At 55.2% G+C, this 13,026-nt stretch overlaps 1 protein-coding gene across 2 annotated transcripts in view; it reads right to left on the reverse strand.

Annotated features, from left to right (window-relative positions):
• Window positions 1-4,059: 4,059 nt before the first annotated feature.
• DAPK2 (death associated protein kinase 2) overlaps window positions 4,060-13,026 on the reverse strand; it is a 121,703-nt gene continuing 112,736 nt past the window's right edge. For both annotated transcript variants that reach the window (XR_007910155.2, XM_008268912.4), the window contains 3 exons: window positions 7,594-7,683; window positions 7,403-7,489; window positions 4,060-4,742 (listed from right to left, as the gene is read on the reverse strand). Coding sequence is in view for 1 of the 2 variants with exons in the window: in XM_008268912.4 (XP_008267134.2) it covers window positions 4,662-4,742; window positions 7,403-7,489; window positions 7,594-7,683 (258 nt within the window). In the remaining variant the exon portion in view is untranslated. The remainder of the gene's footprint in view (window positions 4,743-7,402; window positions 7,490-7,593; window positions 7,684-13,026) is intronic.

Consider the following 13,026-nt stretch of genomic DNA (forward strand, 5'->3'; position numbering starts at 1 on the left):
CAAGGGAGACATTATTCTTTAGGGTGCAGCAAAAGTACCTAGAATAATGTCAGGGTGACATCAAGCGGGGGAGCAGATGGGAAGAAAGTTCTAGCAGCGCATGTCAGACAAAATCCCCACCAGCAGCCCAGGCCTGGAGGCGGCTCTCTCCACAGGCACGGACTTGTGTGGGGCACGGGTGCCACTCTGCTTTTGCAGGCAAGGCTCGGTTCACCCCTGCTGGTGCGGCCTAGGTTTGCACCCAGTGTGAGGTTTTCAGCAAGCAAAGATGCAAGTGGAAAAGGCAAATGCAGTCTCGGCTCTGGAGTCAGGAAAAGCGGCAAGAACACCATTAAAATGCAGCACACTAAAATATTTATCCATGGACTTGTGAAATATTAATGCAGCACCCTACACACACGCAGCCACCCCAACACCTCTGGAAAGAATCACGTGTTAGCCGAGCACAGCTTCCATCAACAAGATGTTCCATTTGCCTCCGAGCACACCGTGGCCTCTTGCGGGCAACACAGCTGTCATCAGGGCCAACACAGCACATCTGGTTCCCTGCTCAGCCTCGCACCTGGAAGGCAGCAGCCATCTGCCAGCAGAGAGGCCACAAGGACTGGGGGTGGCATGGGCACCTGGCTTCTGGCTGCTGGGCCTCCAAGTCACTCTCAAAGGAGGCCCATCCTCGGAGGCCTCCCTCTGCCCGCTGCCTGGTCCTGGATTTACCAAGGCATTCTAGGAAGTCCAGCAGGTGCTCCCAAACACTGCAGAGCTGAGCCAAGTGGATCCAGTCTGCAAAGCAGCAGGCCAGGAGGAGCAGCCTATAGGCACGACAGAGCCTTGCCAGCATGCAGAACGAGCACCCCGTTCCACAGGGACCACAACCCTGGTATCTAGAACACTGCCACACCCAGAGTGGGAGCCTAACAAATCTGGGTTCCTTGGCTTTCTTTTTTAAAATTATTCGTTTCTGTTTTGTTTGAAAGGAGGGAGACAGAAACAGAAAAATCATCCCTCTGCTGGCTCACTCCCCAAATACCCACAGCAGCTGAGGCTAAGCCAAGGCAATGCCCAGAGGCTGGCACTCAATCCGGGTCTCCCAGGTGGGTAGCAGGGACCCAAGTACATAAGCTGGCATCTGCTACCTCCCAGGGTGTGCACATTTACTAGCAGGAAGCTGGAATCAGGAGTGGAGCTGGGATGAGATTCTGGGCAATCCGATAAGGGACACAGGTGTCACAGGCAGTGACTTAGCCCCTGTGCTGAACCCACACCTCTTCCTGACTTTCTTACCGCCCACGGGGGTCAGTGGATTCGAGGCCTCTGCCCAGGGGCGGGGCCCTTTCCTGTGAGAAGATGGCAAATGTGACCGTTTCTTCCATTCCCAGGATGAAGCAGGCCGCAGTAACGCACAGACAGGAGCGTGTTTAAAAGGAGGCGGCTCCAACGGTCCACCCACTTGCGGAAAGATCTACCGCAGGTCAGCAGGCTGCAGACAGGAGCACTGCACCTGGAGTCGGGCGGTCTGGGCTTGCACCAGACACGTCACAGATGGGCTGCACGAAGCAGAAGCAGCCACTTCCTCTCCACAGCCTTCTGTCTTGTCTTCAGGAAGACGCAGCGGCCAGGCTGGGTAAGGTCACAAAGCTGAGCCTCCAAAGGTGGTGGGAAACGAAACCCAACCCTTACTGCCTGCCTTCCTAGCAGGACAGAGGTCCCCCCACCTCCTGCCACACTCGACTTCCCTGCAGCGCCTGAACCTCGTTCCAGAACATTCCCTGCTGATGGATGTCACCAGCCCCAGCCAAGAGCCCTCTCTGGCCCGGGGCCCGGAACTCAGTTGGGGGTTCTCAGCTTGGGCTGCCCCACCCTCCTGAGCTGGAGGGAAGCCATAGCTTCTCCAATCAGATTGAGGCCACTCCATCTCTGGCTGGAAGCCTTTCCCACACTGGACAGCACAGCTGTTCTTATTCTACTTTTTAAAAATGTTTATTTTCATCTACTTGAAAGTCATTGCAACACAGAGAGGTGGAGGTGGGGAGGTGTGGGAGAGAAAGAGAGAAAGGGGGAGACAGAGAGACATAGAGTGTCGCTCCCCCTCCTCGTGGAGGAACGACACAGGACCCTGCGCTGTTCTTTTGTCTGCTCGGCCCTCCCCGGGTTTGCTGCTGGTTCTTCCCGGGTTGGCTGCCGTTCCTTCCACCTCCATGGAAGGGCGGTTCCCCCTGGCCACTTTCCCCACTTCCGCGGGGGAGCGGCACACCGCCGGCCGGCTCTCTCGGGGGCTGCACAGGTGTTCCACCAATCCCAACTCTGCTACCCACACGCCGAGTACACTGTTCTCCTCCAATCAGGAGCAGCCCCTGCAGCTTGTCAAGTTGGTGAAAGGCAGCTGGGTAGAAGCTATTTGCTCCTCTCCCAGCGCCATATTGTGGGAGAGCAGATATATAGAATAAGTCTTAATTCCAGTAACTTAGTCTAGTCCGAGTTGCTCCCCACAATAGAGCAACATCTTGCACAGACTAATTCACTCCCCAATCATCCACAATAGCCAGAGCCAGTGCAGGCTGAAGCCAGGAGCCAGGAACTCCATCCAGGTCTCCTACATGGGTGTAGGGGCCCAAGCACTCGGGTCATCCTCAGCTGCTTTCCCAGGTACATTAGCAGGGAGCTGCATCAGAAGTGGAGCAGCCAGGACTCGAACAGGCACTCATAAGAGATGCCAGTCCCACCGGCGGCAGCTTTACCTGCTATGCCACAGTGCCGGCCCCGAGCCTATCTATCCTCGTGGGAGCATTTCGTTCTAGATCCATCTCCTGGAGGAAGACAGCCTGGCCCACTCTCCCCAACAATGTACTTGGAGGACCAGATGCCCTCCCTTCCTCCTCTCTCCTGCCCGGCTCACCTCCTCTGCCCAGTTCCCTCACTTGTCGGGTCCCAGGGCCTCCCACTGCCATCTTCAGATGAGTCGCGTCCTCAGGTCTGGAGTTCTGGTCAGCTGCTCTGTTCTCTCGGCCCAGAAAGCAGGGCCCACACCTCACCCTGTTCAGTCACAGGGCCAGGTAACCCGTCTTTCCTTGCTGTCCTCTCTGCTGGGGCCCCTGCTGCCACATCGCTCCCCTGCCTTTCTCCTGGCCTTGGTTGGCAGGGGTCTCAGTGCGCTAGGCTTGCCTGACCGAAGCACCACAGGCCAGGCAGCTTAAAAACTATTATTTCTCTCTTGCAGGCTCCAGACATCTGACAGCAAAGTGTCCACAGGGCTGCTTTCTTCTGAGGACCCTCCCTCCGCTTGTAGGCGGCCATCATGGCCTTCCCATGGTCTTCTCCCCCCATTACTGCCACCAGTCAAATTCGGCTCACCCCAGCGACCTTAGTTTAATGATCTTTTTAAAGATCATTTCCAGGGGCCGGCGCTGTGGCATAGCAGGTTAAGCCGCTGCGTGTGATGCCAGCATCCCATATGGGTACCGGTTCAAGTCGAAGCTACTTAACTTCCAATCCAGCTCCCTGCTAATGTGCCTGGGAAAGTAGTAGAAGATGAGCCAATTGCTTGGACCCCTGTACCCATGTAGAAGACCTGAAAGAGGCTCCAGGCTCCTGGCTCTTGGCTCCTGGCTCCAGCCTGGCCCAGCCCTGGCTGTTGTGGCCATTTGGAGAGTGAAACAGGGGATGGAAGATCTCTCTCTCTCTCCATCTCTCCCCATGCCCCTTTTTCTGAAACTCTACCTTTCAATTAATAAAATAAATCCTTTTATAAAAAAGATGGTCTCCAAATACTAATATTGTGTGGTGGGGAGGATTAGGACTTCAGCATGCTAGTTTTGGGGAGACACAGCACAGGCCTTTAGAACAGGAGTGAGGGCAGGAGCAGGAAGGGGGCACAGTTCCATGCTATGATCAGGGATGGACACCTCCAGGCTGGGGAAGGCAGGCCCCCGGCAGTCCAGAGAGGATAGTTCCGGGCGACCATGAGGCTCTGTCCACTCAGCACCCGAACTGGGGGCTCCCACACAGTTGCAGGTACCCCGGCTAAGGGAAACCAGACAAGGTAACCCTAAAAGAAGCCCCACACCAGGTCAACCAGAAGTTTAATAAAAAAATGAAAACCATGACAGCATAGTGGGCGGGCAATGGGCTGCTTTAGAAGGTTCCGTGTGCCTGTCGGGCTGACGTCCTGACTGCACGAGGCTTCCTGGAGGCCGCGGGCCTGGTCCCTCACGCAAGATTCACCTGCTCCCCTGCTCCTGCTCCCGAGGTTGGGGATGGGGTTCTGTCTTCCTGGAGTCTTTTGTGACCAGGCTGCCCTGAACTCCGTCACCCCCGGGGGGCGCGAGTCTGACCTGCACCCCAGGGCGAGGAGCGTGCCCAGCTAGGTGGTTTTCCCAAGCACACAGCCTAGTCCCAGCCTTGAGCTCGGCACAGAGAGCAAGCCCATTGCACGGACCATCAGGAGCCTTGGCCCCGCCCATGCTTCCGGCACAGGACGCCGCCGCCGCCGCTCCCGGGGTCTCCCAGCTCCCCCGCAAATTCCTCCGACGCCTGCAGCCACATCGCTCTTGCAAAGTGCTCAGGGATGCACACCGTCTGGGGACTGTGGTGGGCCCCAGAGTCCGCGCAGAAGGGAGCCCCGCGGGGCCGGGACCTCCCAGGCAGGCGGAAGGGTGCCGCTCATGTCAGGAGGTGCTGCTCCTCCGCCGGGGGTGGAGGGCCTTCCTCCGCGCCACGTCCTCCTCCGTGTCGCTCTCGCAGTTCCTCTGGGGAAAAATAAGATGCCCAGGGCAGGACGGTCAGGAGAGGCCAGGACCGGGGCTGGCGGGGGCCTGCACGTCAGAGGCCAAGGACGCAGATGCTGGAGGGCAGGGGTGGGGGAGGAACCGGAAATGAGGCCAGACCCAGCGGATCCCTGTCCTGAGCCTGCCTCCAGGAGACAGGGAAGCAGGCAGGGCTTGGAAGGGGAACCAGGCACCAGGAGAGGCCTGGTTACATCTGGTACAACAGGAGAGGGGAGTTCCGTCTGGTGCTCTCTGTGCCTGCCATCCACACTGCACTGCTGGGATAGGTGGTCCCAAGGGGGACAGGTCTCCTGGGCGTAGTGTGTAGAGACAAAGTGTGTGTGCACGCGCACGCAGGTGTACGTGTGTGCCGTGGGTTCCTCCCCAATTCCCAACAGCCGCCTCTCCACTCCCCTCCTTGACCGGCGCACGCTGTGCTTTGAGCAAGCCCTACTGTGCAGTGTGTGCCTTGAAATGATTTCTGAGCTCTATTTCTGTGCAAGAAGAAAAGCATAAAGCGCAGGCTGTCAGCTGGCCCCGGGCGGAAGCAGTGCCCAGGCAGCCACCCTGGAGGGCACGGTGTCTTCATTCGGCCGCTCCTATCAAATCTCATTATTAAAATGATGAGAAGAACTAATGCAAAAACACTTGAGTCATAAAAAAGCTGCTGTGAAACAAAATAACAAAAACACCAAAACTAAAAACAATCTGTTGTCCGAAGTTCAATGCCAATGCTTTGCAAACGGAAGGACCCATCCATCATTGCACCTTTTTCTTCCTCCTCCTCCTCCTCCCCCCTCCCAATCTCCTTCTTTTTCCTTCTTGTTCTTCTTCTTCCTTTTTTTTTTTTTTTAAGGAAAGTCCCTTTAGCAAAACTGTATATCAGTTGTCTGGGGTCCAATCCTTTTTAACTTGTTCCCGTGAGCTGCTGAGGGAGCCGTGTTTGAGTAAAGAGAGTCCTATTTTTAAATGTTTGCACAAAGCCAAAAATTAAGGAAGAAATGCCTGTTCTGTTCAATCACCCTCTGGTCCTCTCTCCCCAAGGACCACAGTGTGTGAGGATGGCCCGGCTGGGGCTCAGCCTGAATGCTGTGCCTGCAGCCCCCTGCCGAGTGTGCCCCCCAGGCCCCCGCCTCTCTCTGTTTCCTGGATCCAGCCTGAGCCAGCTGGAAATCCACGGTCAAGATCAACGTAAGCCAAATACATCCTGGGCCAGGCCCGGCTGTAGCTGTGCTGAATAGCAGCTTTTGAGCCTGAGTCAGAGACAAATAATAAAAAGGAAGCTGGGGTCAAGTCTGCTGTCGTCCTCGGAGATTCTCACAGGGAGGCGGTCCCCTCGCTTTCACAGCAGATGAAGGGCCCAGAAGGGACACGGCTTGGCCAAAGCTCCGCCGTTGTTCTGGGCCTCTGGAGCCGTAAATCCTCATGTCTTGGCAAGAGCAAAAATCAACAGGGGCTCAGGCTGAAGAAAGAGAGCCCCCAATACGTGCACAGGACTGGGTCCTGGGGGGCCGCTTGGGGGCGCTGCATCCCGGTGCTGCCCAGGACTGCTCGCCCATCTGTCTCTGGCAGCTGTGTCTTGAGCTGGGAGTCACCCTCTGTCCCCACGGGGGCCATCCGGACACTCAGTGAGCAGTGGGAAGGGGCCATCCGGGGAACCCCTACCAACTGAAATACACACCCTGGCGCTGCACTCCACAGTCTGTGGGAGGATTTTAAACCACAAAAATAATCGCCAACACTTGCACACCAGGTTTTAAGGTTATATCTTCATTTAATCCTCAGCGACTATTAATAACCCCATTTTGCAGAAGACAACATCTTGGCACAGAGAGGTTGAGTAATTTCCTCAAGGTCACACAGTATGAGGCAGACTTGAGTCCTGATCACCTTCCCCAGCATGCTCTGGGCTAAGCCTCTCATTGTAGATGCTCCTCCGTTACTGCTGGGTTACGGTCCACTTTACGTGCATCTAATCCACCTGATCTGCTGAACATCATGGCTTTGCCCTGCCTGCCTCAAACACACTCAGGACACTTACATTACCCTAGGGGTGGGCAGAATCATCCAGCCACGAGCCTATTTTATTGAAGTGTTGTGCATATCTTGTGTGATTTAGTCAATACTGTTCTGGAGTAAAAAGCAAAAATCATTGTATGGGAAAATCTTTGCACCACCAGAAAGTTGGAAAACATGATGTGGAAACATGCCAAGCCAGGGACTGCCTGTAGGCACTCACCCACAAGAGGGCATCTAAATGTGAGAGCAACACTGGTGTGGGTAAAGTGAGGTTAAACAGGAATGAAGACAGACTATAGAGCTTGCCGTCTCATTCCCCAGCATCCCCTGGGTCCCGGGGAGAGGCCATGGCAGGAGAGGGGGAATGGCGGCAGCAGGGCCATTTGAAGGCCACTGGGAAAGGACTCCAGCTCCCCCAGTGACACCAGCCAGAGGTTCCCCAAACACCTGCAGATCATGCACCGGGCTCTAGGGCGGACTGGGACAGGGCCAGCAGCAGCACAGGCTGGAAACAGCTCCCAGCTGCCCCACAGCGGAGCTCCAGCCCTGTGCCGCCCGCCCACCCCCACCCCCCCCCCCACACCTGGCTTCTGCCCAAGAAAGGGGACTAGGCCTTCACTCACCATGTCCTCGTCTGGCCTCAGGTGCTGCATCCTCTTCATCAGGGAGCGCGTCAGGTGGTTGCACAAGGAGACGATGCTGAAGGAGAGCTGAGGGAGGGCGAGGAAAGGGACGGGCAGGTGAGACCACACACAGAGAGCCGGGAGAGCCGCCAGCGCTCCCCACCCCCACCCCCACCCCCACCCCGACGCACCTTCCAGCGCCGGCGGACGTACTGCTTCTTAAAGTTCTCCAGGTTGACCGCGGACTCCCGGCGCACCATGGCCTGCTGATTGTCCACCGGCTGAGAGAGGAAGCAGAGCGTGGGGCTGACGCGGGGCTTCGGGCGGCGGCCACCCCCTCCCTGCGGAACCCTGGCACCTCCCGGCCCCAGCAGGGCACACGGGGCCGGCGGGAGGCTAGGGCTGCCGAAGTCGCAGCTGTTCAGAGGCCCCCTGTGGCCCTGAGCTGTTATTACCACAGCCAGACCCGCAGGCTGGCTCCGCTGCAGCCTCTGCCCCTCCCAAGGGGTCCAGCAGGAGGCAGGGGCCGGGGATTATCTTATTTTAATATACGGTATTTACTGTGGGCCGTGAAACCAAGTTGGTGGTTGCCATGGGTATCTTTATTTATTTATTTTTTTTTTTTTACTTTTTAAAATGTGTATTCTTTAAAAAAACATATTTTAAGGGCTGCTGTTGTGGTGCAGTGGGTTAAGCCGCTACCTGCAAGCCAACATCCCAAGTGGGCACTGCTTTAAGTCTCGGCTGTTCCATTTCGGATCCAGCTCCCTGCTGATGCACCTGGGAAAGCAGCTGGATGGGAGCTTGGGCCCCATGCACCCACGTGGGAGACCCAGGTGAAGCTTCTGGCTTCTGCCTGGCCCAACCCTGGCTGTGGCTGATATGGCCATTTGGGGAGAAAACCAGTGGATAGAAGACTGATCTCTCTCTCTCTCTCTCTCTCTCTCTCTCCTCCTTTTCAAATAAATAAATACTTAAAAATTGTCTCAACTGTATTTCTACAGCAGCACTGCAACAATTTGATTCATATATATGATGTATGATGATCAGATCAGTTAGCATTTCCTTCTTAAACATTTAAAAACATTTTTTTGGATTAATAATTCATGGGATTTGGTGTGATAGTGCAATAAATGCATCTAGTGTATACTGCCCGAATCAGGTAGTCAAGGTTCCTTCCTTATTATTTCATGTTTACAGGCTTCAAGCTCCTCTCTTCTATTTAATCACAAACTACATGAAAGGTTACTGGGAACCATAGCTACCCCACCAGCAGTGGAACGCTAACTGTGCTTCGTGGAGAGCGTCATTTTAACAGCACTTGGGGAGTGCACAGGCAGCCCTGGGCCTAGCAGGGCATCAGTGCTCCATTAGAAAATAAGTTAGGGAATGGGCATGTGGCCTGGAGGTGAAGACACCTGTGTCTCTGAGTTTGATTCTTAGACCTGGCTCCGGCTTCCTGCCAGTGCAGTCTGGGAGGCAGCAGATGACGGCTCAAGTAATAGGGTTCCTGCCACCCACATGGGAGACCCACATTACATTTCTGGCTCCTGGCTCCAGCCCTGGCCATCGCAGGCATTTGGGGAGTGAACTGGTGGATGCCAGCTCAGGCTGTTTGTCTCTGTCTTTCCACCTCTCAGATAAAAAAAATCCTTTTTAAAATAGAAGGAAATAGGGGCTTTGATGAGGGTGAGGGTGAGGGTGAGGTGGATGCCATGTGCAGCTGCCTTTCCCAGCCTGGAAGTCAAGGCTCAGCTTCAATCTTCATGTTCCCAAGAAGCCTGGCACGCTTCTCTGAGCCTCAGTTTTCTCATCTGTGATACGGGGACAATGACATCAGGTAACAGAGTTGTTACGTCATAAAGCAATGTGGGCCTACGGAGTACCAGCCCCAGCACCCCTCAATAGGCAGCGACGAACTGCTCATCTTCCTGCCTTCTCTGCTCCCTCTTGGATCCCCCCTTTTCTGCAGAATGAGGTTTTCCTAGATCAAGAGATGAAGCTGTGGTTTTAGGGGTTCTGTGTTTCCAGATTTAGTGTGTGTGGACTTGAACATAAATGTTCATGGCAGTGTATTCATAATAGTCCCAAAGAGGAAACCACCCCAAAGTGCATCGGCTAATGAACAGATAAACAATGGTCTGCCCATGCCACGGAACAACCTTCCGGAGCACCACTCAGGGATACCCATGGAGTGCTGGAGCCTGCTACAACACAGACGACCCTGGAGAACATTAAAGTGTCCTGCGTGGGGCCGGTGCGTGGCACAGTGGGTCAAGCCTCTGCCTGTGGCACCCATATGGGCACTGGTTCTAGTCCTGGCTGCTCCTCCTTTGATCCAGCTCTCTGCTAATGGCCTGGGAAAGCAGCGGAAGATGGCCCAAGTACTTGGGTCCCTGCACCCATGTGGGAGACCGGAAGAAGCTCCTGGCTCCAGATTGGCCTGGTTCCACTAGTTGCGGCCATCTGGGGAGTGAGAAACCGTATGAAGTTTCTCTCTCTCTCTCTCTAATAAATAAATCTTTAAAAATTTTTTCAAAAATAAAGCATTATATGAATGAAGTCAGACACAAAACACTTCCTATTGTATGTGTCCATGTCTAGAAAATGCCCAGAATACACAGGTACACAGAGACAGAAAACACACAGAGGTCACCAGGGGCTGAGCGTGGGGGAGAAAGGGCACACTACCAAGTCTGGGGTCACGGATGCATTCTGGGGTTAGCTAGTGATGACGATCATACAACGTCGTGACTATGCTGAAAAACACCAGACCGTACATCTTAAAATGGCAAATTATATCTCAATGAAAACCAGTGCAGTGTGTGAATGTACAGGCACACATTTCTCCAGAGGGGAGTCCATAGCGTTCGTCCACTTTCCAAGGATGCCGTGACCTCAAGAAAGTGAGCTGCCCGGGTGACGCGTGAGGTCCCAGGCAGCCTGGGTTTCCCTCTGCTCCAAGCCTTCTCAGGGCAGTGCCCCAGGGAACGCTGGGTGAGGCAGCACAGGGATGACCCAGTGCCGGCCTGGTCCCCTAGTGGCAGCCAGAGCACGCGGCAGCCGGAGTGCCCGGCCCTTCCTGCTCGGCTCCACCATGGCCCCGGGCACCAGAAGGAAGCAGTGCCCGTGACTGGCCACACTGCTCTGGTCTCAGCATCCTCTGGCAGGAGGTCTAGTCCATGGCTACTGCACACCATGCCCTGCAAGGCCTTGCATAACCTCACAGCCCAGTTCAAGTGCAATGTCCTGCAAGACAACTTCTAAGCCTGCCTCTGTGCTCTCCTGTTCCACACAGTGCCTGTCTCAGTCAGCTGGCAGGGGAGTCATCCCACAGCTAGGGAACAACCTGAGGACACAGAAACTCTCTTCACGTCTACAGCCATGACCCCCTGTCCCTCCTCCTCCCCGCCCAGACCCAACAGCAGTGGATGCTGGAGACTTGCATGGTTACATTGCTTCCCTGAGCCGCTGAAGGGACAAATTAGAAAGAAATCCCAGGACCCGAGACCTATTCCCTGCTGCTGACAAGAAGCCCAGGTCACCGGGATGAGCCTGGCCACAGCACCATGAAGGGGGTCAAGACACCCAGACTCCCCGAGGCCCTACAGGGCTGTCAGTGAGAGGCAGAGTTCCATGGGGGTCAGAGTAGGAGACAAGAAGGCCAGAGTTATGCACCCTCCAAACTGGAACACAGTAGCATGGTCAAAGAATGCAGGAGGAGGGCCCAATGCTGTCACACAGCGGGTTAAGGCATCGCCCATCACGCCGGCATCCAAAATCCAAGTGCAAGGTCAGGTCCTCGATGCTCCACTTCCAATCCAGCTCCCCGGGAAATCAGCAGAAGGCCCAAGTACTTGGGCCCCCGCCACCCACGTGGGAGACTGGGATGGAGTTCCAGTTCCCGGCTTTGGTCTGGCACAGAATAGGCTGCTGCAGCCATTTGTGGAGTTGAAGCAGCATACGGAAGAGCTCCCCACCCACCCCCACCCCGCCTTGCTCTGCCTTTCAAATAAATATTTTTTAAAAAATGAATGCAGAAGGAAAGAGAGGAGGAAGATAGAGAAGAAAGCGAAACAGACCAAGGGCGCTGTGGGGACCTCAGGCCGTACCCAGCTCTCCCGACCCTTGTCTTAACCATCGGTTTCCCACCCACTGCACCTGCAAACCCACCGTGGGTCTAGGTCCCACCTGGAAGGGGACCCAAAAGTAGGCAGAGGGCAACTTCTCTTTGCTGAGGACCTGCCTTTTCCTCTTCCCCAAACCCTCCATGGCCTGCTGGCTCTCTCCACACAACCCAACCCGCTCCTGGACACCCCCAAGGCCTGCACCACCGGCAGCCTCCTCCAGCCTGAATTCCTCCCCGACTCCTTCCTGCCTGTTTGGCTCCCATCACACTGCTCTGCTTGCTGGTCTGCGAGCCAAGGTCTCAGGTCTTTGTCTGAGTCCCACTTACACTCATGTTGTCCCTTGGGTCAGGCCTTGCTCAGATGTCACCTCCTCAGAGAGCCTTCCCCAACCACTCTGTAAAACAGCACTGCCACTGGCCCCAGGACTCGCCACGCCACGCCCAGCTTCTTCCCTGCACATGTCACCGCCTGATGGCTTATTCTGGATTTGCTTTTTAATCTTTAACACATTTGTTTATTTAGGGGCAGGTTACGGTGAGTTAAGCCACCTGTTTCAGAGTGCTGGTTCAAGTCCCAGCTGTTCCCCCTTCTGATCCAACTCCCTGTTAACACACCCTGGAAGGCATCAGATGATGGCTCAAGTAACTGGGCCCTTGCCACTCACATGGGAGACCCAGATGGAGTTACAGACTCCTGGCTTAGGCCTGGCTCAGTCCAGGCTGTTGCAACCATTTGGGGGAGTGAGCCAGCAGGTGGAAGATCTTTTTCTTTTTACCTCTGTCTGTTTCTATGTCATTCTGCCTTTTGAGTAGATGAAAATAAACATACGTTTAAAATTTTAGTTATTTGAGAGACAGACAGATCTCCTACCTGCTGCTTCACTCCCCAAATGCCTACAGATGGCCAGAACTGGGCTGGCCAGAGGCTAGGAGCTGGGAACTCAACGCGGGCCTCCCACACGGGTGACAGGAACCCAGTCACTCGGGCCATGCCCTGGGGGCAGCAGCAGGAAGCTGTAGTCAGGAAGGAAACCCAGCGACTCTAATGCAGACTAATGCAGACTGTGGGGTCCTAAGCAGTACCAGCATCGTAATTGCTAAGCCAAAGGCCTATTTGTGTTCAATAGCTCCCTCTACCTCTGACCCCTCCCAACTCCTAGCATCTCCTTCCCAGGGTGACTGGCACCCTGCTGCCCCAGCCCACAAAACACTTCTACCTGGGATTCCACGGCAATGACTACAACTCACAGGAGCGTGAATGCCCTTCAAGCCTAACCCTTGCAGGGCACCTGTCTCTCACAAAAAGGGTTTGGTGAGGCAGGGTTTGTAGCCTGGGAGGAAAGGAGCCTTTTTGCCCACTTTCAGCTTGGCCAGAACACTCAGGACAGAAGTAGCTCAAGCCTGTTGCTGGAAAGTCAACACGTAGCAAGAATCCACTTTCTACTGGCCCAGCGGTGCCACGAGTGAGCTAAGGGCCCCCCGCTGAAATGTCAGG

The sequence above is a fragment of the Oryctolagus cuniculus genome, chromosome 12, assembly GCF_964237555.1.
Source record: "Oryctolagus cuniculus chromosome 12, mOryCun1.1, whole genome shotgun sequence".
In the NCBI taxonomy this organism is placed as follows: domain Eukaryota; kingdom Metazoa; phylum Chordata; class Mammalia; order Lagomorpha; family Leporidae; genus Oryctolagus; species Oryctolagus cuniculus.